This window comes from Lagopus leucura, unplaced genomic scaffold, assembly GCF_019238085.1.
Source record: "Lagopus leucura isolate 7727_CA_CO unplaced genomic scaffold, USGS_WTPT01 Super-Scaffold_100002, whole genome shotgun sequence".
Classification (NCBI taxonomy): Eukaryota; Metazoa; Chordata; class Aves; order Galliformes; family Phasianidae; genus Lagopus; species Lagopus leucura.
Window position 1 is genome coordinate 46,969,044 of NW_024962263.1, and position 27,079 is coordinate 46,996,122.

Here is a 27,079-nt window from a genome sequence, read left to right on the forward strand (position 1 = left end):
ATTTTAGCTAGTAAAGTGGAATTTTGGGGAAGGTTCTCTGTCCTTATCTTTTGAGCTGCGGCTTTCGATGCAGCTGTTGCATGTATTTTGTTTCACTGATTCCAACAGGTTGAAAAGAGCATTGACTTTGGCTGCAGTGCCATCTTGATGTTCATATCTGTGCTGGATGCTTTTCCTGAATAAACTGCATCAGGAACATTAGGAAAGTTAAGCAATCCTTTAAAAGATGAGGAAGCAAACATTAAAGATAGAAGTGCTGTAGAAAGCCCAGATGTACAAAGAATTTGCTCACTCAGTATATTAGCAAGACATCACGTTTCTGTTGTATGAAGCCCAGAGCAACAGTACTATGCTGGAGACATACAAACTTCAAAAATTGTCAAGGGAAAAAAGTTTTTGTGTGAATATGCTGGTAGCTGTAGAAATTATTTCTCCTGATTCTGAGCCATAACAGATTGTAAATAGTCAAGGAGAAAATCTATGGAGGGCATGAAGATTATTCTGTCCATTAACCTTCTCAAACATAGCTGTACTAAAAATGAGATGTTGCCAGATATCTTTACTAATGTTCTTGAGCTGCAGAAAACTTAGCTGGCTTAAGCTATGCTGCTGCAGCTATTCAGACATTAGTAAAGTGGTATCCCCCCCTAGTGTAGATACAGCTGTATTGGTGTACAAGTGCTCGCATCGTCAGGACTTGCTTCTGATCTTATTGGATGATTTGTAGCTCTCTGTTGAAGAAGCTAAATGGAGTAAACACAGCTGTTATGATATAGCAGACTTTTTTTTTTTTGGCAAAATGAAAAATGTTGAGATAGAATAGTTCAATTGGTCTTATTCTGGAGCATAAATTGCACATTGAAACATTCTAAACAGAAGAAACTTGGAAACAAATGTCTCCATAGATACTGTTTGCACCCAGGTACTGAAGACACGGTGACTGTTGTCGTTATTCAACCTATGTTGGTGATTCTTAACTTATCTCCATCATTTCAAGAATACTTGTGTTTCTTCTATGAATTCCAGCAAAATATTTTGTTTGGAATAATCAGATTATTTCCTGATGTTAAGAAATTAAATTGGAATGTGAGGAAGTGGGTTCAGTTGCTAATGTAATATTCGCTATTGTTGAAGACTCTTCTAGTGTTTTTCTGTTGTTTTTTTCTTTTTGTCTTCTAGAAAAGTATGCTTGCCTTACGGCAGCTAATGCCAAATGCTCAGAGTTTTATCCAGCAGTGTATGCAGCAGCCTGCTCCGACCCAAGAAGCCGTTTCAGCTTGTACTTCTGCACTAACTCCTTCCACAGCAGTGGTAACCTCACCTGTAGCAACCAATTCTCTTCCTGTTATAAAACCAGTGTCTGCCTCCACAACAGTCACAGCTGCTCCTGTTATAAAACCAGTCCTTTCCAGTGCATCAGTGACAGCCTCTCTGCAGGCTATGAAGCCTGTTCCTGCATCTGCAGTGGTGACAGCCTCTCTTTGTCCTGCACCTTCTGTCCTCACCACAACAATATCGAAATCAGGGCTCACTGCTATCCAAACTGTAAAGCCAGTCTTTACCTCTGCAGTAGCAACATCATCTCTCCAGTCTGTAAAGCCAGTGCTCGTCTCTACAGTGGCATCCTCAGCAGCAACCCCTCTCCAGCCTTTGAAACCTGTCATGGGCACCCCCATCAGTATTAAAATCTCACAGCCCAACTCCATCGTTGCACAGCCAGTGGCCACTCAGCAGGTGGTTAAAGTGAAACAGTTGGTAAGATTAATTTCCTCTATAACTGGGCTTCTTTTATTTGACTCTTAACATTTTGTCAATTTGCATCTTAGAAGTGTTCTTTTGTCGTATGAAGCTAGCCTGTCATGAGTTAACCAGTTCTGAGATAGTTGTGGATGTTGTGCAGTTGTTGAAAAGGTCAATCTAAAGCCAGACTGTGAGGTCTACTGCAAGATGTACTGACCACTGTTCCACCAGACTGAGCATCCAGATTGAAACGTGAGAGAACATGTGTTTGGACTCCTGGTGTGCATGCAGCTGTGCTAGTTTGGTATATGAAAGAAAAGGCAGGAAATGCTTGTGTCAGAAAAAGAAATTGATGGTGGGATCCTTATGTTAATTACTATCAGATGCCCTGTGTGGGCTGTGCCTGTGTTGACCCCCAAGGATTCCAGTCTCCCTACCTTTATAGACACTGCACTTTTCAGAAATAGGTGACTTGATGATATGTAGTGATACACTAACTGAAAGGTATGAACTAGCTCAAGGAGCTTTTCAGAGGAGAATTCTGACCCCCACTTTTACTAAGATATGTTAGTCATAATGCCATCCAAAGTTTATTTTTTTCTATTAGGCCTCAATAGGTAACAAATTCCAGGAGGAATAGACGTGTTAAAACAATACTCCTGAAAACAATGCGTTAACATTTCTTCTTGGCATAGGTTAACTTCTTATGGATGCTAATGGTAAATATCAGAAAATGTGGATCCACTGGTATATGTCCAACAGAGCAACGTTGTGAAATAAGTTAGATTTTGAGATAATGAGGAGTCTGTTGTGTAAGTTTACCTGCATGGAAAACTGGGAGAACAGTCATCTTTTGGCAGATAAATAACTTCTTGTATAGAACTTCCTTGTAAAAATGTGTTCCTTCAAACAAAGGGAAAATATGCTTCCTCTGAAGCTAAATTTGCTTACACCAGGTGTAGTAGTATAGTACTGTGTGAATTTCCATTGTAGTTTGTTTATTGTATATTCTTGATTTAATAGTATTCAGATTCACTGAAGTACTTTGTATTTGTTTTCTTCCTTTCCAAGTGTGTAAGGAAAATATAATATAGGAATTATTCTTAGTGAAGAACTAATTCTACCAGGTTTTCACCTCTTCAGACTTAATGAAGAGCAAAATATTGAACTATATAGGGGAGGATCCTTTTTATGAGTGTTTTTTAAAAAAACTAAGCAGTAACAAACTTGGATAGTAGTAGCTAGAGCCAAATTGGAAAAAGAATTGGTACCTTTTCTTCAAGGACTAAATTTGAAATTCCAGCCAGAAGAAAATGAGAGCTGCTTAGGCTGTACAAAGGCTGGAGAACGTTTGTTGGCTCCATGGTAAGGCATGTAATTCAGGGGAAAGATTGACCATCTGTACAACTAGATGAGGAAACGTAACTCTGCACTGGGGAGTTAAGATGCTTTGTGAATACAATTTTGTTGAACCCACAAAATGACTTCTGCCTCCTTCGATGCTGCAGCGTGGCATCCTTAATGAATTGCTTTTCTTTATTCTGTGTTATAAACATTGACTTAAATTACATAAAATATAGAGCATATTTTAATCTAGTTTAAGTAGATCCCAACCATAGCAGTTAAAATAATTTCTCTTAAAAAATGGTGTTTAATTTTGGTCTTAGATGTAGCTGAAGGGTTTAGTTGACCACTGGCAGCTCAGCCATATCAGGATGCTGGTGTTTGTTCAGGCAGCCAGTAAGCACAAGGAGCAAGCTGGTGGAAGTAGCTGCATTTTCTAGGACTTCCCTGATGCTTTGTCTTTTAAAAGGAAGAGGGTCTGCCCGTTCCCACAAGAAAACAAATCAGGATCTTGCCTCCCTAAAGAGAAGGGTCCTGCTGCCAACTGAAAGGAAGCACATGCCAGCTGTGCAAATCTGTCCATGCAGTGCTGCCAGCAATTTTTTTTCCTTTCTGGCCCTCAGGGTTGTCTGATGCCATACATTCTCTCTGCATGTCCGCTTCTAATTTGTCTTTCTTGTGCTCAAGGAATTTAAGGGAGCATCTTCTGTGCATTCATGTGCCAGTTCTATTGTAATGTCATTGATGCTTCAGATTTCAACACTGCAGTGATTTCGTATTAAAACTGTGATGGGAGTGATGCAGCATGCAGCTCTTTCTTTTCTGGAACATGATTATCACAACTCTCTCTATGGTGGACTCTGAGGGATCTGCTCTTATGGGATGCTGTTGGAACTGGATTGAGTGTCTGTGCTGCCTTCCCAGCAGCTGCACACTCTGCAGGTTACCCTCCCTGTGACTTCTTTCCTTAATGTAAACTAATTAAGTGCATTTGTTAGCAAAGATTTTTCACCTGAGAAATAAAGTGTCTTGCCATAGCATTGCTTTCTCTCAGTAAAACATGGTAAATCAAAGTTTGTTACCAGCTGCTGACTTCTAATAAAACTGCAACTTAAAGCATTAAGAACAAGAGCTTCGTGGTGCAGTCCCCGCAGCCACCGGTAAGGTGTGCTCACTTGCTACTGCTGGTGGCTGAAGCTCAGGTCTCTCTCAGGCAGCTGTTTCTGAGCTGTCAGCTGGGTGTTGAATTGCACTTTAAGTGTTGCTGCTCTTTATTCTGATGTCTCTGTCAATTTCCTTAAGGAATACTAACCTGAAGAAAAAAAGAGACAGTAACTCTTTTTCTTATAGATATCTCTTTCTGTAGAATTTTAGTTACTGGCATTAGATCCTTGTTGAAATTTCTAGAATTGTTACCCTTTGCTGGTTCCAAGGACTTTCAGCTTTTGCTAGCCTAGCGTCTAGAATGGCAGACAAAAGCAGCTTTACTGCCAGTGCATCCTTTCTAGTTTCAGGTTGATCTAGTCTCATCAGTCACTTGATATATTTTTCCAGTCTCCATCTAGGCTATTGATTTAACATTGCCCATCTGTTCTTTTGTCTGCCACACCTTAATCTTGAATACTTATGCTTCCTCCTGTGCTGTTTCAGTTTTTTGTATGCTGAAGATGAAGCACCATGCTCACTGACGGTAGGGAAGATCTCTAGGTGCCTGTCAGTATGGACGCTGGCAGATCCTGTGAGTAGTTTGTCCAAGCTGCTTGGTTGTTCAGTAATTATCTGAACATATAAATTGTGTTCTTAACGTTTTTGACTTCCAGCGTACAGGAGCTGGATCTTTTCAGAAAGATCAAATTGTGTCTTGGTTAAAAACAAATAGAAGCAAACATTAGTGTCTGTACTTGTTTGTGATGAAGTGCTCTGTGTGTGAGACTTTGTCCACAATCAGTGTCTGTATTCCTATGGTTGTTTCATCTGCATAAAAACGTAGAGAGATATGCATCTTGTGTTTTTTCCTCGAGAATGGTGTGTTCTTTGTCTAGTTTTTGAACACCACCTTCAGCTCAGTTGTTCTACATTACCACTGTTTTGTCAAATCATGATGCTATAAGCAGCATATTATAACTGGAGCTGTTGGGCAGTGTACCTTGACATCTTCAGATGCAGAGCACATTTTCTTGTGAACATGTGGTTTTCTGGTGCTCGTGATGTTTGCTGATTAAATTTGAAGTTAGTTGGCAGAAGGAGACAGTCTAATTTCTAAGAGCAATAAATGTCAATTCTTCACATTTAATTCTAAACTTGTATAGTTTATTTAAATACAAACACTGCTTGAGCATTCTTTAGTCTTTCTGAAATTAGACTTAAAAAGCAGAGAATGTGTTTTCTCAACCATTTTTCTGTTGACTTCTTGCCTCTAACCAGCTAGGATTCAATCTGAAAACGTTAGTAATTTTGGTAACTTTTAATCCTTGGTGAAAAGGTCTTTCTGCAACTTGTAATTAAGAGCTTTTGCAGAGGATATATCAAAAGCTGCAGTCCATGTTTCTGCTGGCTAGGAGCCTTGGAAATGAAGCTTTGGGGATATCACTGTTGCTTTCTTGCATTTTAATGGTTACCCCTGAAGAGGAAGAATTAGTATTTACAGGCTGTGCCTTTAGGTCTGTGTTGTGATGACATCCTGCTGTCAGGTTGTGTTTCTTTCAAGAGCCTCTTTAAACAACACTATCAGCCCTTCCCTTTTTACCTTTCAGCAGTGTACTACTGTTTTTGCACAGAGGCAAACACCTCAGTACAGGTGTTGTTAGTTAGTACTTATGTTCCATCTAACTGGTGCATTTCATGTACTTTTGTTTAACAATTCAAAACTTGGCATCTCAATTTACAGTTGACCTTCCAGCTCCAAAAATGCGTCAGTAACTTCATAGTCTGTACTCTTCACTAAAGGAAAGGAATTTCATGCAAGGCTTCTGTTTGTTTTGGTGATTTTTATTTTTTGTGAAACTAGATGTGTGTGATACCTACTGTTTTGAGCTTGTTGGCAGGCAGTCTCAATATTCAATTGGTAGCCTGTTAAGAAAAACTTAGGAAAGGTTCTTAGCGTAGCAGACTGTAGAATTCAGTGAAATTTTCCTGATATAGCTACTGAGAGTAGGGATGAAATGCCTGTTAGAGCTTGCTGAATAAGCTTTAAGCTCGACACTAGTCATTAAGATTTTGTTTCTTGACTTTAAAGTTGAAAGTAATTTTTCTTTGAGCATGCTGTTTTTTATAAACTGAGAGCTAGGCATACATGCATGCCCTGCAGCACTTCTGATGGAATGAACATGTTGATGCTATCTAGCTCTCTGTATATTTGTTTCACTCTTTTCACTCTTCATATTTGTTATCCCACTTGCAGGTAGTCCAACAACCACCAGGAACCATAGTGAAGCAAGTATCCACACTTCCACAGTCCTCAACACTGACTCTTCAGACACCTGTTGAGAAGAGAATGCCACTGAATACGCTTGTTCAAACAAACCAATTTCCTGCTGGTATGGAGAAACTTTCGTAATGGAGAAGGGCGAACACTACTGAGGTGTAAAAATAAGTGTGGGCTGTTGGTAGATTGCAGGGAAGTAAGAAGGTGTTGTATATTGGGGCATTCAGTTCTGTTTTAGGAATCCCGATAAGAAGCTCAGCACCATGTCCAGTTCTGTTGCCTCCATAGCAATTTAATTTTTAAAATACTGTAAGATCCTTGCAGTAAACTTTCTTTGAACTGTCATAATCTTGAGAATTGTGTCAAGAGACTTTTTCCTTCAGCAGATCCAGGTTGATGCATAACATAAGTTTTTGTCACAGCCAACAAGTTTTCACTTAAACCTCTCACTCAGAAGAACAGAGGAGGGTGTTTGAGAGTGTAGGATTTTTTGGCCTTACAGAGTGTAGCACTTTAGAGTGTCTGGTTTCCTGGTTGTTACTGAGTCTGCAGTACCTTTGTTAGAAGTATGAACTGATTAAACAGCATTAAAAAGCATTTTGCTTTCTACTATGGCATGTTCTTTGTTTTGTTTTAGGCTCTGTTCTGAAACAAGTTACCCTGCCAGGAAATAAAATTCTGTCGCTTCAAGCGTCTCCTCTTCAGAAAATTAAAATAAAAGAGAATGGAACAACATCCTTCAGGTAAAAATAAACAATATAGTTTACTACAGGAAGGAACAAAAGAAACAGCACATATAGAAGAGGGAATAGAGCCCAGATAAAAGCAGCTTTCTTTAGAGACTTATGATTGGTGTTTTTATCTTATAATATAAATTGTCAAACAGGAATCTAAGAACTCAGACCTTGTAGTAGATCTTATTCCTAATATAGGATAACTGTCTCAGTAAGTTAGGGTTTTTGTTGTTATTTCAAGAGTGTAATTACCCAAACGGTGTACATCAATATGTATCAGTTTTTCATTTGTAGAGGAGACATTGATCTTGATCCTGTGAGTACTGCTAACTAAAGTTACCATGTATTAAAAGCTCTCCGTAGTATTAAGTCAGATATAACTACTACTTCTTATGGACAGCCAGATAGCATTGAGCTGCAATTTGGACTGGCTAGCAACCTGTTTAAAGCTGTGTGCTGTACTACATATCTTTCATTAACTCTTCATGCAAGCTTGTTCCTACATGTAGAGGTGGAACTCTTTGACTACACCTCTAATTGTGGCTTCTGGCATGTTCTCTAGGCTTTCAGATTTGAAGAATGCTTAAAGCTTCTAGTTCTAATAACTGATTAACTTTTTAAAAGGAGAAATGATACTTTTTTTGTAGCTCTAGAATCTAATGTTGAAATAGTAATAGGCTGCCATCATTATGCGTTATTAGCTTTAAGACTTTAAGGCAAACTTGAAGTTAGTCTTCCAGAAGTAAAAGCAGACATGGCACCTTTGTGCTTTTCACCCATTGACTTCTCATTGTTTGAAAGCTATGGCTGTGTGTGTTCTGATGCATACCCAAACAAAAACAAATAAAAACAAACAAACAAACAAAAAACAGCCAACAAAACGCCTGATAAATATTTCAAAAAGCAAAACCCAATCCTCCCTAGGAATGAGATTTTTCTGTGCTCCTCCAGTAAAAAATAAATTAACTTTCTAGGATGAAGAAGTTTGAACTGAGTTTCTTGAGGTTCTATCTTGTCAGGTTTTTAGAGTATTTAGAAAAAACTGTGCTTCTGCAATGTGATCCAAGATGGATTTCTGCTCTGCTGGACTATGAATTTGTAATTAGCTGAAGTACTCAACAACTCAGGTTTGAAATCTCTAGCTTAACCTACTCTCTTCTAATAGATTTCTCATCCCTGAAGAATTTATCTCTTCAGATATCTTCTCGATCCTTGTACTCACCAATGCAACCAAGCAGGCCTGGCATCAGATGGCATTATTCTAGCCTTGACAATAGACTTTCCCCATTGAGTCCTGAAGTAGTTTGCTCTCTTCTGTCATTTATTATTCCTAGCAAAGCTAATTTTCCTGGTTTATGATCCATCAGCCAGCTGATGAATGAGGTAGAGAACACGATGGCCTCCTTTCAGGTTTTGTGATGGGATTTGTTATGGACAGAGAGCATGTTTTTGTAACTGATGTGATACAGGAATTTCCTGTATTTTTGGTTGTGCCTGTTACAACCCCTTTTCCCCTCACTGTGCACTGACAAAAAGAGCCTGTCCCCATCTGCTTGAGACATGGCCATTAGGTGATAAAATCCCCTCTCTGTCTTCTCTTCTCTAGGCTAAACAGTCCCATGTCTCTCAGTCTTTTCTCATAAGGGAGATACTCCTTAATCTTCTTCGAACCCACTGGACTCTCTCTAGAAGATCCCTGTCTTTCTTGAGCTGGGGAGATCAGAACTGGATGCAGTACTCCACAGTGTTTCTTTTTTGATTGCTAGAGATGAGAATGGGAAGGGGTGATTTTCTTGTTTCAATTTTGAAAAGTCTTCCTAGAAGAAGTAAGATTTCAGCTAACCGTGCACATCACTGAGAGTTGGTTGTCCTGCAGAATGCACTGTAAGGAGCAGTCTGGTTTAAAAGCAAACATCAAGAGTTTTATAACTGTTCTACTTATCTGGTAAAGTATCCCAGACTCATAGAATGGCTTGGATTGTACGGTGCTCAAGGATTAAGTTCCAACCCCCCTGCTACAGCCAAGGTTGCCAACTTCTAAGTAAAGTACTAGATCAGATTGCCCAAGGTCCCATCCAGCCTGACTTTAACTACCTCTGGGGATGGGGCATTTATAAACTCCCTGGGCAACCTGTTCCAGCACCTCACCACTCTCAGTAAAAGAAAAACAAAAACCAACCAAAACACTTCCCCCTGACATCTCATCTAAATCTCCCTTGTGTTAATTTAAAACCATTCCCCTTTATCCTGTCACTGTCTACCCATGTAAAAAGTTGATTTCCTTCATATTTGTGAATTTCCTTTAAATATTGCAGCCTGTCTTCATAGGGGAGGTGCTCCAGCCCTTTGATCATCTTCATGGCCCTCCTATGGATGCTTTCCAAAAGCTCCTTATCTTTCCTTTGTTGGGGACCCCAGAGTTGGACATAGTGCTCCAACTGAGGCCTCGTGAGGACAGAGTTGAAGGGAACAATTGCCTCCCTCACCCTTCTGGCCACCCATCTTCTGATAGAACCGGGATACCGTTGGCCTTCCAGGCTGCAAACGCATACTGCTGACTCATTACATTTTTAATCAACTGGAACCCTAAGTCCTTCTCAGCAGGGTTACTCTCAAAGAGTTCTCCCAGTTTGTATACATATCTGGGATTACCTTTACCCAAGTGCAAAACCTTGCCCTTTGCTTTGTTGAACAACAAAGCTAGTATATACTGGAGCACCCTGGGGAGAAAAAAAAAAAAAAAAAAAAAAAAAAAGAAAGGTGCATATTCACCTCTTAAACTACTTGTGCATTTCTTGCATCTGTTGTATCTGTTATTTTCAAAAATGGATACAGCTGATTTGAAAATTTAGATTGGGAAGTTCCAGAAATCAGAACTGCTAGTCAAGCAGGAGTGAGAGAGCAGAGTGGAAAAATCTCGGCAGCCTCTTGTCCTGCCCGTGGTGATCAGGAGTGCTGGTGAGTCTTGCTCTGCTGGAATTGTTCTGTCCCCTGTAGTTGTCTGTGGTAGTGCATGGAAGTTTGGGTTAAGTATATTTCAGTAGTTTTTACTTTTACTATTAAAAAAAAAATAAGTAAATCATTGAGTAACTAGAAAATTGAATTTGAAGAAAATGAATGCGTTGTTCAAACACCAGAGGGTGCCACAGTCTCACTTTTCAGCCACTATAGCCAAATCTGTAACATAGGAAGTACATCTGCATTGCTTGAACATATTTCTCCAGTTGAGTATTCAATTTGAATGTCAAATATGACTCCATACAGGATAACATTGACAGCAGAGCATTCTGTTTTATTGTTTGTTCTGACAACTTTAATCACTGGAGATCTGTAACAGCTAGGAGAGTGTTTCTTGTTGACCTCTGGATGTGATATGAGCAAATGCAGAAAAGTATTATTGGCTGTGATAAAGATGATGGACTTTGTGGAGGTTTGCTGAAGATGAAAGCAAGTCAGCAGCTAACCAAACACCTCCATGTGTGTTCTAGAATATTTTTCATTTATCACTTTACTGGAACGGTTTTAATAGGTCACTCTAAATACATGGTACAATGCCTAAAATGATTGAGTTTTGTTAAAATAACAAGATGAAATGAACACTAAAGAGTGCAGACTTCATTTGGCTTCTGAAACTTATGTTATTTGCTAGTGAGCACTATTGCTAGGGAAATTTTGTGGTGCATTCTTTGAAGCTAAGTAAAATAGGTGCAGCGGTGTTTTTCTAAATGCAAAAGAATCTTTCATCAAAGCTAGTAACTTAATGCAGTCTTATGTCTGCAGTAAAGAAGTTAGAATTGGTCTTCAGAACCAGCATGGGTAGAGATGGCTACTTGTGCATGAGTTCTCATGCGTGTGCACTCATAAGAGAGATTATGATTGAAAATATAGAAAAAAAATAGTTACTTGATAATGTGAGGTGAAACATAGAATTGTAGCTAGATGTATAGTCCAAAAGGTTACTTGTTGCCTTCTTGAGTATTTGGAGTATGTAGCCAGATTAAAAACTGAAATGGTATAATAGTTTACCTGTGCTACAAGCATCCTAATGTAGACTCCATAAACAAGGGTCCTTTTTTTAGTGCGATGAATCTGAGGCACAAGCCTGGTCAGGACGCTATGTCTAGGTAAGACTTAACGTACGAAACTGATTTGAGAATCTGTTGGTCTCCTTTTCCCTAAGCAAATTATACAGAAGCTGTCTGGCATGCAAGTATACAAATGAAAGGCAGGAAGGGTAGGGGAAGGCTGGATTAATTTCCTTGCCTCCTCTTCATAATATTGCGGGAGAATTCTTACACCATAGAATGCCATTAAAGTCTGAAAAAGAAAAATCTATAATTTAAGGAAAAACAAATATCACTTTCTTGCATCTTTTGAGCATCACTAAAACCCAACCCATTTTCCAATAAATTCAATTTATACCTATTGCTAATCAGAAAGCATTCTCCAAGAGATCCCATTTCATCTAGGAATAGGAAGTTTCTGACCTGCTCCTGATTCAAGAGTTATTTAGGCAATACAGTGCTTTCTGAAGGTGGACTTCATCAGAGAACACCTTTGCAAAGACTCCTTTTTCTCAAATCAAAAGATGTTCAAATTGAGTGTTTCCAACAGCTTATCTGAATTAATACTGCTGGCTTCTATTCTAAACCCTCGAAGCCAACATTACAGCCTTTGTCACTTTGTGAAACAAAAAGGCTTTCTCTTTATGATCTAAAGCTTTCTGAAAATAACTTGAATTGTTTCATTGCAAAACTTCTCCAAAAATTTCACATACGAGATTTATTAAGTATTTTAGCTTACAAGATCGATCTTAAAGCTGAAACATGCTAATTATTTGCTTAATGTGGGCTTTACCATGATGGCAGGGAGCTCTAGCTTTGTTAGTCCAAAACATGCCACAGTTGGATTTTTGAGCTTCAACAGAATCCAGCTTACAAGGGAATGCTGAGAACTAGATCTCTGCCACTGTTCTTCAGAAGTGTCTGCACGTGGTGTGGAGGATGCCACATGCTGTACAATAGGGCTGACTCAGAGAGGAAGATCTGAGTTGATTGTAGTGAGGCAAGAAGGGAACTCTGAAAAAAGAAGTAGAAATCAGCTTTGTGCCAATACGCTTTTCCTGCTATCTTCAGTTTGTAGGACAGGCATATCTGTTAGAAAATTGCCTTGCTTATAGTTTAACAAATGTTCAACTTTATTCTACACTTGTTGCTATTCAGTGAATTGTGTTTTTATAACAAATTTCAATTTAACTTGTGACTTTAATAACTCCAAGAGGAACCTTGACTTCTGAATAATAAATACCGCTAATAAATACCACTGCTGTAAGATCAGTGGTGGAGATGGGGAATCTCATGGGAATTTTAAACCGTGGTTTACCTCAGCTCTTTGTTTACAAGGTTATTCAGAATTTAAGTTTCTTCTAAAGAATTTGCATACCTAGCAACTGAGACATTAGTCAAACTAACATTTGAGAAACTTGAATGAATCGTGAAGGCTTGTTGTGAGGCTTCTTTACCTAAACACTTCCACACCAAAAACCTGTAGTATAGAGGTAGCCTCCAAAATATGTGAACATACTTGTTGATAGAAGCGCCCTTTTCTTTGTATCCATTCTGAATGAAGCATAAAATGTTGTGTTTCTCTTTAGAAGAGATGAAGATGACATAAATGATGTGACTTCCATGGCTGGAGTCAACATTAATGAAGAGAGTGCATGCATTCTGGCAACAAATTCAGAGCTCATTGGTACTGTGATCCGCTCTTGTGCAGATGAACCTTTTCTGTTTTCTGAAGCACTTCAGAAGAAGATTTTGAACATCGGTGAGAATAAAACATGTGATTAGTATGTGTTGATGTAGTGTGCCCTTGCCTCTTTCATTAGCCAGACTCTCGTCTTTGAAGGAGTCAGAACTCTAAGATCTGTCAACTTCGTTCATGTGTTTCTACTGAATCTATCGACCCCTTCTAGTAGAGAAATAATCTTCAATTTCTTTTTTTTATGTAGAAGATTGAAGCGCAATAGGAGAGAAGACAAACTGGTGCCACTTTTACTTACAAGAAGTTAGCTACTACTACTCTTACATTTAGTGGAGTACATAAAAAACATACAGATGTTAATTTCACATGCTGAAGTATGCTTTTCTATTCCTGCAGCTCCTAATTGGATACATTAAATTGACTTCTCTAAAAACATGTGCATTCCTTAGCCGGTTGGGGTTGTATATATTCTGCTGACCAAGGTTGCAGATCCTGCCCCTGTGGTTAGGAAGAAATTTCATGCTGCTGATAGAATCACAGAATTGCTCAGGTTGGAAGAGACCTCAGAGATCATCAAGTCCAACCTCAACCATACTAACCTAACTCTAACAACCCATCACTGAATCATGTGCCTGAGCACCACATCTAGACAGTTTTAAAACGCATTCAGGGATGGTGACTCATCTACCTTACATGCACAGGGCAGGCTTTTGCTTATGACTCCCTCTATGGAAAACTCTTTCATTGAGTTGCATACAAAAGGGGATGTTAGTTATCTGTCTGTATGAGTGGATAATACTGTGGAATGTATGTTATGTCAAAGCAGGGAGTGGAGCGTGCATTTGTATAGCACCGCATTGTTTACAGCAAGCTGGATATTTTTCAGTGCCTTATTCCTGTTCCCTGCTTGGTAGCTTGCCATTCTGTAACAGTGAGTTTAGCAGCTCAGCATCTATAATATAAAGCCCTCAGTTCATATGTGCAGCCATAATTCAAGCCATAATACAAGTGGTCTTGTTACATGATCAGAAAGACTTCCTGTTTCTATGTGCAACTTATTCCCAGTCCAAGCAATGCAACTAGCTTGTGAAAAGCATGTATCTTGCAAACTCTATATGCTGCCATCCTATACTTCATACTCCATGTACTCCACACTGGCACAGATCTGCAGTTTGAACTACATAGGGTATGGTTTAGTGAAGGTAGTGCTGTGTTACTAATTGAAAGGGGAATATATATGTTGGAACTAGAGCATAGAAGCTTTTCTCATAGTTTAGTAGAAGGTTATCTAGTTATCCAGGCAGTACACATAAGGAAAAACAGAGCTCTAAAAACCAAAAACAAAGCAAAACAACAAAAAAAAAAAAACCCACATGCTTGTACAACAACTGTTTTGTGGTGTTCAAATAGCTTACTTAAAGATGGAAAACATAAATACAACTCTTTCAAGACTTGCATGATAGCTGTTGCACGTTTATGACATGAATTATTATTAATGAAAAATGTTTTGATAGTGAGGCAAGGAGTACTGTCAGGGATTACAACAACTTAGAAAATAAATGCTTCTGTTCCTTAGCTGAGATCCTTCTTCTGTTCAGGAAGTGTATGTGGAGGGTGGTTTTGAGGGTTGGGGGAATTTAGTTCTGGTCTTAAACTGAAGTTTCATGTGTCCTGATTGTCTAGTGGTAAATTATGGAGGAAGCATTAAAAGATGCTTGAGCAAAATGTGCTTTGCACTCAACTGAAGTACAGTCTAATATTTACCATGTGAATTCAACAGGGGGAACATTTTGATCATAGTGTGGGAAAACATTGTAGATTGTCCCCGACTTGCTACTCTAACTGAAAATATATAATAAAGGCAGATGAAATAGGTGATTAGTTTTTTACAGTGTACTGTTTATCCATTCTTAACACTTCACTTGGCAATAAATACCAAAATGGATTTTGAATGCTATTACGTATTGCATCATAAAGTCTTAACAGCTATTGCAAATGCTATGAGGGGCAAGGAAAAGAGCTTCTGGTAGGTACTGTGCAGAAAGTGTGTGAAAGCACTGTCAGCCTTACCCACAAGGCAGTGCTTTCCAGGTGTCCTGATGGAGCTGCACTGTGTCAACCACAGGCGTGCTGCTCCATTGCAGCCTGCAGGAAGGTGCGAGGTAGCATCTCACCCTGAGCATGGGGTCCAGGCAGCCTCAAAAGCAGCTGCTGAAGTACAGAGGAATAGCAATTCTTGTCAGTGAACAGGGAGAGTGGTGTCAGCCAGAGAGAAATGGGTTGAAGGCACGATGACCCCAGTTGGTTTATGTCTTTGTTTTTAAAGCTTCTACCTTAGGATAGTTGGGTCAGTCTGCTGTGGACTGGTTGGTCGAGGTAGGTGAGAGGATGCCTGGGTCTCATATGCTTGGAGAGCACTGCGAAAATCTTCCCTGTTCATCGAATAAATGTGATGAGTTGTTAACAAGTGTGGTGTCAAGCAGGGCAAAATGTAATTCTCTATTTTTTTTAATTACTGAAATTAACAGAATATGGCACTAATTTCTACAGCTACCACATCTCCCCATCCCTGAACATGAAGCTTGATTTGTGTTCTTATTAACTTTGTCCTATAAATGACCTTGCAAGGAGAGTGATTCTAGAGGCTAAGTGAAACAATGTCTATATTTTCTGAAGCTCCAGGCTAAGTTTTATTAATGTAGTGTCTAAGATCTTTGAAGTTGTGACTTTACCAGGAAAATCATAATCTCCAAACCTTTATTCATAATGGGTATGACTTCCAGGGGGAACAGAATACCTGCTGTGCTAATTATTTCAATTATCAGCTACTACTAAAACACGTAATGGATTTTCTCTGCTTCCACAGGTAAAAGGCATGACATTATGGAACTTAACTCTGATGTTGTGAACTTGATCTCCCATGCTACACAGGAGAGATTACGAGGGCTCCTAGAAAAACTAACTGTAATTGCTCAGCACAGAGTATCAACCCATAAGGTAAAGGAAATCATTAAGTGAGTTTTGTGCCAAAGTTTTCCTGCTTTACCGCCTTCAAGCTAAACTTCTTCCAAGCATAGGTACATCATATGCAATATGTGATTCTTTTCAGTGTCTACCGAAGGCTGATTTTCTTTAACTGTTTAATAGCCTCTAACTATTCTTTATACTTTCCATTCAACTTGTTAGATAAGCACTCTTAAAACCAAATGTAAATGCATTTGTAGTTTTCTGTAGAAATGGTGGCTGTCATGTAAAAATCTCCCTTTTACATGGTAAACATAAAGCTATTGGTCGTTAGATTGATTTAGGGGCTTGCATTTGCTTATTTTGTTTGCTGCTGATGGAACCATGGTACTTCTTAGCAAAAGGCCTGGAGAATTTGAGTGTTTTATTTTCAGTTCCATGTGAAAGTAGAGACCCTTTGATGTTAGTCTCAGGGATTTTTGTACCTCCAGTGTTACTGAAAACCTCCTCCCTGTAGTATTAACTTCACTGAGTGTGAAGGAGGTCTGATATCATTGAGCCAGTGTGGTACGAATAGGAAGCATTAACTTACAAAAGACCAAGCTAGCACTTTGAGACTTTTCTTTACAAACAAAGGTATGAATTTTTTTTTTTTTTTCAGTATCAAACAGGAACTTTATTTCAATATAAAAAGAGCAATCAACTGACAGGATAGGAGTTATTTTTTTAATAGAATCCTTTTTATAGGCTTCTAGATAATGAAGAAGCAGTATTAAAGAGCAGGAACTGTTTGGAAAATTTGAAGTATTATAATGACATCCCAAGCAGCTGAGCATGCCATTCCTTGCCAGAAGAGTTTTTAAAAAATTCAGTGCAGAAGATGTGTACAGTTTTTATGAGAAAACTTTGTTCTGTGTTGTCTTCAAAGGAGGCAATGCAGTGTATCTGTGAGCTGAAATGAGGTGGAAGCTGAAGTCTTGAGGGGCTCTGGTAGCACTCAGTGCCTTGTAAATGCCAAAGATGGCAAGAGGGTTTTTTTGGACAGTGGGCTTGGAGAGACTGATTTTCCTCAATGAAAACAGAGGGAAATCTGGTTGGTTTTGATATGATTGAATTGCCAGAAGAGAAGATAAGATCGTATGATTGCAATAAACTTCTTCTCAAAAAAGAAAAGAAAAAAAAAAAGAGGAAAAAACTGTACTGGTCATGATGATCTTAGAGGTACAGGTGCCCTTTTTCAGTAGGAAGGTGGTATTAAATTACAGGTGAATACCCTGGAAGATTGCACTTGTGATTATTCTCACATGAATAATACTGCAAATATGCTGATAGGCTTTTAGAAATCTATGTTAAAGAGCAGAACACTTCAGGGTCTTAGTGCACTGGTATGTATTTGTATAGGCCTGTATTCTATCTCCCCCAGTGCTTGCCACTGCTGTCTTTTATCCCTCTAGGCTATAGACTCTGTGGACTCCATGCATTTCAGAAAATCATCCAGACACTTTACATGAGGGTTGGATAGTTGCCCCCCAGGGCTTTTTATTGGCTTATATTCATTAGAAAAAGAGAGTATCGTGACAGATGTGGTGAAATCAAGGTAACTATACTAGGGTAGAAGCTGTTGTGAAAGTTAGTAATTCATGGGTTAATACCAAGGAGACCTTTTGTATTGTGTTAGGCTTGTGCCTAGCAGCTTTCATCTGATGACTAGCCTTTCAAAGAGATTTGGCAGGTTAAAGGCTTTGTATCACAGCTTGCTACTGTGTAGACTTTCCCACTTTTGCCATTTTTTGCTTAAAAAGAAAAGAAAAAGAAAAGCCACGCACTTAATTGTAATTGTAAGTTACTAATTTAATTAGTGTTGAACTGTTATGGTGATCTGTATCCAAAGCAGGGAATAGCCTTTTAAATTGCTATAAGCTGATGTCTGTTCTGCAGCTCTTATTGCGATTCCTTGAGAAAGGCCTAGTAAGACAATAAAGACAGTCAGCTAAATGGTTCCATTCCTCAGCTGCTTCTCTTCTGTGATCTGGAGAGCTGCTGAGGTATGAGTGTGCCTGTGACATCATATGACAGCCAAGACCAGAATTAATAGTGACAGCTAAACTGTGTAGTGATTAAAAATGTTTTTGTTGTGGATTGGGTTTAGCACAGCATCAGACAACTGTTCTGTGTTTCCTGTATTTGTAGCCATGAACTCCTGGCTTTGAGAGTTGTATGCTGTTGCAAACCTGGTTTAATGACAACATTGTCTTAGTGTGCAGTATCAATGAAGTATGGCAGCCTAGACCATCCTGTCAGTATGGCAATATGATGTTGCAGCTCCTTTGGTTAAAGGGGTAAACTCTGCTGTAAATGCTCCTTGATGTGAAAAGTGTCAGCATTCCTTTTCTTCTTTTCTTTCCCTTGCCCCCTGCCCACCTCTAACCCATCAAACTGCAGAGAGAAGTAACTCCTGAGAGGTTTAGAGACTTTTCTGCTTTTAACTTGGCTTAGGTAAAGCTGAAGCTCAATAAGTTCCCACAGAGTAGCTGATCCTCCGTAACCTCTTGTGTCCGTACTCTGTCCTCAGCAAGGCTTTTCAACATGCTTTAAATTGTTCAGCCCCTGGAGAAGAACTGTTCTGTGTGGGATTCTTCCAGCTTCACTCCTGGAGGACTGAAAAGAACGAAGCTTCCGCATGTGTGTTTTTTTTTTGTGTACCTCTTGACATAAAATACTTTCCTAGTACCAAACTGGAAATACCTTAGATTTCAAATTCATTTAGAAGTACATGACAGTCTAGAAAGGAGCTTACAAACTGTGAACAAGGTGTACAGCTTTCCCTTTAATTTGTAGTTGGATGTTCTCACATATTTAGGCATGCTCTGTATTGTGGTTACTTGCATTACTTGTCACTAACTTAAATCCTCAGATTCTCTCCCTAATTACAACCTGTGTGTAACTTCAGTTTTTGCAGGGGTCACACTACTGTAGGTGAGGTCTGTCTGGCCTTGTGTGAAGAAATTCATCCATTTATATGAACAAAAACTAATCCAGCTTCCTTCCTCATAACAATAGCGGTTACGAGGTATGTGCAGGTATAGCACATATACAATGTAGCGTTTTCTGTCTAAGCAATTACAGTGCTAACAGAAAACAGAATAAGCTTGTTGCATAGAAAGGACAAAATGTAACTGGAGGTTCTTAAGAAACTTCAGACATTTTAAGCCTCTGTTATTGAGTAAAAATTGTGTAAAATAAATAAATAAATCCTCCTAGTTCTTGTCCCCTATGGCTTTATGATACTGCATCGGGGTACTTCTCATTGGGTGGCTTGCATCACTAATTGGCATCGAGTCTTTGATTGGACTTTAAAAATGTAATCATCTAACCCTGGCTTTCAACATTCCAGAATGAAGCGTTTCTAAACTTCAAAAAATAATCTTCTGGTAATATGGCTTTCTTCTTTGTCCTGTTAAAAGGATTGCAGCATGGTGGTGGATTATAAACTACTGCTCCAAAACAAATTGTACTTGTGCTGAGGCTGACTCATGGAGTGTGTGTTTTGTGGGGAGCAGTAAAAAGTTGAGAGCAGTAACAAGAGGGAAGAGAAAGGCTTGTCAGACTGTTTTGCAGAACCACAGACTCTTCTTGAGAAGGACAAAGTCTCCTTAGTTGCAACACATGGTGTGGTCTGAGCCACAATTGGTGATACGTGACAATGTGGTGGCTCACTGAAAAGAGCAAACAGAATACAAGAAGAGGGATTGATTTCATGCTTTGTCTGAATTGTGAGAATTGAGTTTGGAAGACAGCAGTGACTCACAATGTGACTTTTACTTTTCTTCCAACTTTTAGAAGTATATGAGTGTGGGAAGAAGGGTCTGAGTATACTGTGTCTGAAAACTTAAGTGTTTGGAAATTGAAGTCACTGATAATTTATATATGTAAAGTACACCCTCCCTTAGAATATACCTGTAAAACATCCTGTGCTTGTTCCATAAGAATTGCATGTCAGAGTTGCTTCATTTAAGAGTGAGATTGGATGGAGTATAAGGAAGGATTGCTGAAAATACATATGTTTGGTTGCTAAAAGCCTAAATATAAATGTATCAGGAAAAGAGAAGATCACAAAATAATAGAGACAGAAAACTCTAGGATGTACATTAGAGTGGTTTAAATAAGTATCTTGATTTGCTTGATGTCCTTTGTTCGATGTGTATATTTCAACACCCAGTGCAGAAGAGCAGCAGTAAAAAATAGATTTTCATGGCTGACAAAGTTTTAGATCTTTCCTTCTGTTGTTCTTCCTTTCGAGACAAGCTAAATCTAAGTTACTTAGTCTTTCCAAAGGGGAAAAAAATGATAAGAAAAGCAAACTACTGATTGCTATCTGTTTATATCTATGTACATACTAAAATGATTGTAGTCTTGTTTCAACACATACATGTTCAGTTAGTGTTACAACCAGTCAATAATATTCATTTGGCCCAACTTTGAGCTGGACATTGGACCAGGTGACTTTACAGATCACCTCTCAACATAAACTATTCCGCGATTTGAAAGCATCCCCTGATGCAGAAATATATATTTCTGCAGCTACAATAAATTATGTACAATCACCTCACATTCCCCACCACAAAATTAATGTAACCAGTTTTATTCCCCACCAGGCAAGGTTTATTTCAAGATCTGGATTAAATGGCAAAAACTTCAAAAGTTTGGGTCTTGTGTTTTTATCCACTGTCTTTAAATGGGAAAGTATGATGATCTCTTCTCAGTTCTGTTCTTTTTCCTCTTAATAATCCATCCAGAAGACAATCTTGTTTGTTTACTGGTTATGAAATTTATGATAGCCTTTCATAAAGACTACAATTCTAATATTATTATAGTCAATAGACAGTAGAATGAGGTGTTAATTTTGTCAATTGCTCCATAACCTCTTGCTAGTCACAGATCCAAAGAAGCATGCTTGAGTAGAGAGGAGATACCACCTGAAGTCTTTCTAAAGCATCTTACATTTCTCAGCTTGAGAAAACAGCATTATTTTCAGGCTGATTCCATTAATTAGCTCTAGTGGTGTATAAAAGGTCCTGTTCTCTTTTCAGGGGAGTGATACATACATTGTATCTAGTGACACCAGAGCACAGCTAAAATTTCTTGAAAAGCTTGATCACCTAGAAAAGCAAAGAAAGGATGAAGAGGAACGTGAAATGTTGCTACGAGCAGCCAAGGTAAGAACATCATTTCTTGCTTTTCAGAGCTGAAACACTGGCCTTATAACTAGTCTTTAATGTTTAGGATAACTCAAACCATACAGAAAAGGGTTTTAGGCTTTTTACATTCTTCTAAAAACCATAGGAATTCTTTCAGGTAAGTAGGTAAGGAATTCTTTCAGGTAAGAGTGAGCTCTTCTTTTGATTATTCCTTCTGGACAAAATGAAATAAAAGTAATATTCGCATAGCCATAAACTTCATTTATGGCTCAGTTTTGAGTTCAAAAAATGCCCTTGTCCTTCTCCACACCTGAAATTTGGGGAGATTTGCTGCCCTGACAGGTATATTTCTTTTCTGTAGTTAGATCAGAGAGTTCAACTTTGAGCTGGTACACTTCTGAGAATCTGAGCATCTGAGAATCAGAACAGAAATAAGTATCCTTCCCACTTCCCTCCCAACAAGAGCAGAAAAGAAAACAAGCAAACAGCAACAAAAAAACCCCAACAAATCAGTAGATCTTGCACAATCACATGAGACTCGATCCTCTCCTTTTTTGTTGTTTTGTTTTTGAGCTGACTTCTGGATCCCCTTGGGTGGAAATGTAATCCAGACTGGAAAAAATCAAGTTGTACTTGCAGAAGTACAGAATTATGACTCCTTTTCTTTCCTGCACTTCCTGTCCTTTGTAAGTGTCTGCTGCTGACATGAACAGCATCATGCCTAGACTGGACCTGACTGACATAGTTAGCATCATTTTCAGTTTAATCTTGCTTCAGGCTAGAGCAGAGGCAGCCAGCCCAGATGGGGGGAGGGGGAGGGTAGGGTGTATGTATGTGGAGGGGGAGGGGAGCCAGTCTGGATTGAGGCATTCGCCCCTGGAGCGAAATCTTTCAATCACAGGAGAAAATTGTCATTTATTAAATATTTAATGTATGTATGCTATGGTGTTTGGATGCTAGTAATTCCTATTCAATCTTTTTCTTGTTCCTTTGGTAGAGCCGTTCCAATAAAGAAGATCCAGAGCATCTGCGTTTAAAGCAGAAAGTGAAAGAGGTAGGTCTTTCAAGTTACCATGCTTGCCTTTGTGTGCTGAGAGAAGGTTGGCAGCCCTGTCCTGGCAATTAGGTCAGGGTTTATTTTGCTGTTGCATACCATTTGCAGAGGCCTTGGGGAAGGACAGGAACTGCTACAGGCAAGGGCAGTGCTTTAAACGAGGTCAATGAGTTATGAGATCTCTTTCAACATTTTATTTTCGTAGTTCTAGTCTTGTTTAGAAATGGCTCTTTGTAAGCTACAGCAATACACTTGGTAGGAATATAATGTGGGATTAGAAGAAAAAAAAAAAGAAACTTTGAGATTTAGCATCTGGGACTGTACAATAGGCTACATTTTTCCAGGGTAATTGTTCGTTTTGTAAATCTGATACTGCTTATAATTCTTTGGCTGGGAGGCGGTACTGGGATTTAGTTTAAATGGAAAACGCCTCTGGCTTTTAATTTTCTGGGCCCAGCAGTTTTCTGTTCTGGAATGGAGCCCTTGTTTCACACAGTTCATGTTTAGCTGCAGGGGTTTTAGTTTATAGCTTAGACTGGTTAAGCTTTTACTCCCAGAGGCCTCTGCATAGCAACTGTAGAAATCAACAAATAAGTTCATTTATGTCTGCAGCCTCCTCTCAGTAGCTGACTTTTTACATTTCCCAATATCCATTTCCTGACTTTTCTAGCCTGAGAGAAAAAAGCTCCACTAATTGGAGCTTATTTTAATTGAGCCTTAATATTGGATCTCACTGGAGTTGCCCCCAGAGCTACTGGGAACAGAATGAAATGAAAGTACCTAAGGTTGAAGATGTGTGTGTATGTGTGTGTGAAATTTTTCACTTGACCTACAGATTCTTTTCCCTGCTGAATAAATCATCAAGCCTGTTCACATTTCTGATTAAGGATCTGACAGCAGATGATAATAAAGACAATTGAGGTGTGAGACGTGTGATACAGAGCTGAAGAAATTGGTTTCTATAGTTACTTGACTGATTTCATGCAATTTTTAAGGATCTTTGTGCTAAATGAGTGTGATTTTCTGAGCAACCTTTTTCCTTAACTGTGCCTCTTGAACTATGAAATTTGTTGTTGCTTAACATTGCTGCACTTGGCTCCTAGGTGCCAGGAGCAGCAGCAGGTTATTTATGAATGCTTTAAAGGCCCTTATTGTTTGGATTAATGTAGGAGCTGAGGCAAAACAAATGGAAATCCAGTAAAATAGTATTAGAATCAATGCTCTGGATTTGCACCAAAGTAGAAGAAATTTGTAAAATGAGAGAAAACTTGCTTTACTATCTATCTTTTAATTCCTTTTCCTTCCTTACAACTCCTTTTTCATGCTTACAGAATAATCAGCCAGTACAGAAGTTGCCTTAAAGCCCTTTCCAGTTTCCCTCGTTGCCACCAGGTTCAACAATCAGTGGGTAAACGCTGATTTGTCTTGTAGGTGGCCTTACTTCTAGATCATATGATTGTTTTTGTAGTTTTTTTATTGAACCACTGCAAACCTGCATTTTAGCAATTAGTTTATGCAACTACTTTTCTCTTTGCCTTTGAACAATAGCATAGAGGGTCTTGGAAAATATTCCATGACTCAAGATATTTAGAAGGAGGAAACTTAACAGTGTACTTTGGTTCTTCTAGGTATACAAAAAAGTAGCCAACAGAGTGGAGAGGACTGCTTGAGTATAAAATCCTCTAGTTCATATATCTTACGAAGACATATACAGGAAAGATATCTTTCCTATATCTTATCTTGTGCTGGATTAGCACTGCCTTAATCGTGCTTGTCCTGCGTTTTGTCTGTGCTTTGCCAATCACGGAGTGGTCTCCAACTGCTTCATCATAGGAAAAGCAGGCAGATACGCCACTGTAGACAATGAAGATCTTTTCATGGGTATTGCCTTACCCTCTGCTCTCCTGAGTATGGGGCAGCCAGAACTCACCAGATTTCATGAGCAGTGCAGGAGACCCACCTTCTTGGTGCTTTCTTTTGTCTGTTTCAAGGTTAAGTTGTAAGGAGCCCACATGAAACTTGTCAGTCTTGACACTTTATTGATGGTTAGCTCAGTACAAAAATGCAAGTGCAAGTAGGTCTGCAATAAGAGCAAAATTGAAATTAACAAACATCCTAAACCTAAAACTAGTGTAGGATGTGCTGGGATGAAAGCCTGAAAAGGCTCACCATTGTCATTCTTACTGCTCAAGCTATGAGTGTAGCCTGTTCCTAGCAAACCAAAGGTAGGAATTGCAATTCCTTTCTCAGCTGGAATCGAATCCCTTCCAGGCAACTGTGGTTGAGTATCCACTAGAAAGGCTAATCTAATTGTCCCTTTGTAGGTCTTAAAGAATGAATATGGGTCTTCCTTCTTCAGAGCTATCTTCTGTATGCTAATGGTGACCTGCTGGGACTAGGGAAAGACTGTGGGGTAATGGCACTGGACATTCTGGATGTTTTCTAAAGCAGTGTTTCCCAAAATATAGGGTGTATATTGTAACAATGAATACTTTTAAATCCAGGATGTACTGTCATCCAGTAGCTGGGGGCAGCTTCTTGAAATTGCTAGAAGTGCATCCAGAGACTTGGTAGTGGATTCTTTTATCTAAAAGACTATACATAATTGCTGTGACCTTCTTGTCCTTTTTCGCATGACCTATTACCTAAAACTTCCCTTATGCTAAATCATTTGTTTTGCTATATTCTTAGGCTACATAGCTGGCTATGAATTAAGTCTTTGACTTCTCCCTTTCACCTGTTTCAGCAAATTTTAATAACTACAGAAAGTGCACATTCTTTCTGAGACAGCTGCTAGGCTTGCCTGAAGCTGCTCCTTTATCCACTCAGGGATTTTGTCCTTACCTCATAGGCCAGCTCTTTGTATAACTGCATTTCCAAAGCCTGGATGAATTGCCCCTGCTTTTCATTCACCCTTAGCTGCAGGTTCAAACTGAGAGAGATGCAGTCCTTGCTCTGTCCTTGATGCTTGTACTTTTAAAATTCAATTTTTTTCAGGTGCTTTCTGATACTTCATATTCTACTTCCAACTATACTTCTAGTTATAAACAATATTCAATTGATGCAATTATTATAGTTGTATTTACAGCTTATTTCTAGCTTCCTTTCTTTTTCTGAAAGGAGACCACTTAAGTAAGTGTAGGATGCTATCAAGTCAGCAAGCATGGTATATGCATAGTACATCAAAGATGACCTGTAAAAATGGCAGTATGCATCAGTGTACTGTAAACTTAAATACAAACTCTGATATTTTTTTTGTTTTTGTCATCTTGAAAAGTGAGTCTGTTTGTACTACAGCTGTAGGAAGTTTAAGGTGGAAACTGGGCAAGCCATTCGGATTTTGTGTGTGCAAGAGTGCTTCTTCACGTTAAGCAGGTGAGCAAGTATCATACTGATAGCATCTTTGTTTAATCCATATTAGTGGCCTTCACCTCTGTTCTTACCTTGATGCACCCTGCAGTGAAAAAGGTGAGCAGCTGCATATTGAACAAGGGGAAGAGCACGTGGAGTGCCTACATGATGATAAACAGCAAACTTGCTTGCTTCCTCCCTGGCTGTTCTGGCAACTTTGTATTCTGATGACTTCACAGGTCTTTCTAGTTCTTTGTTCCTACAAGTTATTTTATTATGATTTTGGTTCAGATGTTAAAAGATGGCAGCAGATGAGATACTGAGAAAATTCAGTTCACCTTTCTCATTAACTGTTTTGGAGGAAAAGATTGAACACTACTTTTCTGTAAAGACAAAATAAACCCCACAGAAAACACTGAAGTCAGCATGATTCCAGTGCATTCCTGGGAGTTATCTAATGGCTGGAAATGCTGTTGTTCTGTATTATCTTTTTTCAAAAATCATCTCACTTTATTTCGTGTGTCCATCCTAACTCTTTCTTTCTCCCCTCACGTTCTCAAATAACTCTAACTCAATTCTTCTCCCTACCATCTCCATCTCTCAATTTTCGAGCTATTGAATTGTTTCCTTTCCTACCCACAACTCTTCTGCTGCTTCTATATTTAGTTTTCTGACTCTAACAGTTGGAATTCTGTAAGACTACTCTTGTGGCAGGATAAAATAAAATTCTTCAGTTTCCTTTCCAGTGCAAAAAAGCAAATAAGATGTCATTGCCATAAATGGGCTTTTCATGAGCTTTCATTGACTTCCTGAGATCTTCAACTTAATTACCTGATTTATATTGTCTTTATTTTTCTGTGGTGTTTCTTACCTGCTTCTGTGGTATTTGAAAAAGCATGATTATCGAATAGGCATAATTGTTTGTTGGTTTTTTGGTGGTGTTTTTTTTTTTCCCTGCAATAAGAAAAAGATTTTTTGAACACCTTCAGGGATGGTGAGTCCGTTGCCTCCCTGGGCAGCCCATTCCAGTAGTTGACCACTCTTTTGGAGAATAAATTTTACCTAACATCCAACCTGTATCTCCGCTGATGCAACTTGAGGCCATTCCCTCTTATCCTGTGACTAGTTATATTGGAGAAGAGGCTGACTCTCAACTTGCCACAACTTCTTTTGAGGCAGTTGTAGAGTGGTAGGGTCTCCCCTGAGCCTCCTGTTCTCCACGCTAAGCAATCCGAGTTCCCTCAGCTGCTCCCCTCAGACCTGTGCTCCAGACCCCTCACAGTTTTGTTGCCCTTTTGTGGACGTGCTCAAGAGCCTCTATGTCTGTCTTGTAGTGGGGCGGCCAAAACTGAGCACGGTACTCCAGATGCAGCCTCATCAGGGCTGAGTACAGGGGGATGATCGTTTCCCTGCTTCTGCTGGCAACACTATTTCTGATACAAGTCAGGATGCCATTGGCCTGCTTGGCCACCTGAACACACTGCTGGCTCATGTTCAGCTGAGTATC

The 27,079-nt window shown here is 39.1% G+C and overlaps 1 protein-coding gene across 1 annotated transcript in view; it reads left to right on the top strand.

Annotated features, from left to right (window-relative positions):
* TAF4B (TATA-box binding protein associated factor 4b) overlaps window positions 1–25,563 on the top strand; it is a 49,865-nt gene extending 24,302 nt beyond the window's left edge. Inside the window, exons 7-14 of the mRNA XM_042869600.1 lie at window positions 1,180–1,755; window positions 6,485–6,620; window positions 7,146–7,251; window positions 12,896–13,068; window positions 15,872–16,002; window positions 21,060–21,185; window positions 22,165–22,221; window positions 25,499–25,563. Coding sequence (XP_042725534.1) covers window positions 1,180–1,755; window positions 6,485–6,620; window positions 7,146–7,251; window positions 12,896–13,068; window positions 15,872–16,002; window positions 21,060–21,185; window positions 22,165–22,221; window positions 25,499–25,501 — 1,308 coding nt within the window. The 3' untranslated portion in view covers window positions 25,502–25,563. The remainder of the gene's footprint in view (window positions 1–1,179; window positions 1,756–6,484; window positions 6,621–7,145; window positions 7,252–12,895; window positions 13,069–15,871; window positions 16,003–21,059; window positions 21,186–22,164; window positions 22,222–25,498) is intronic.
* Window positions 25,564–27,079: the final 1,516 nt, after the last annotated feature.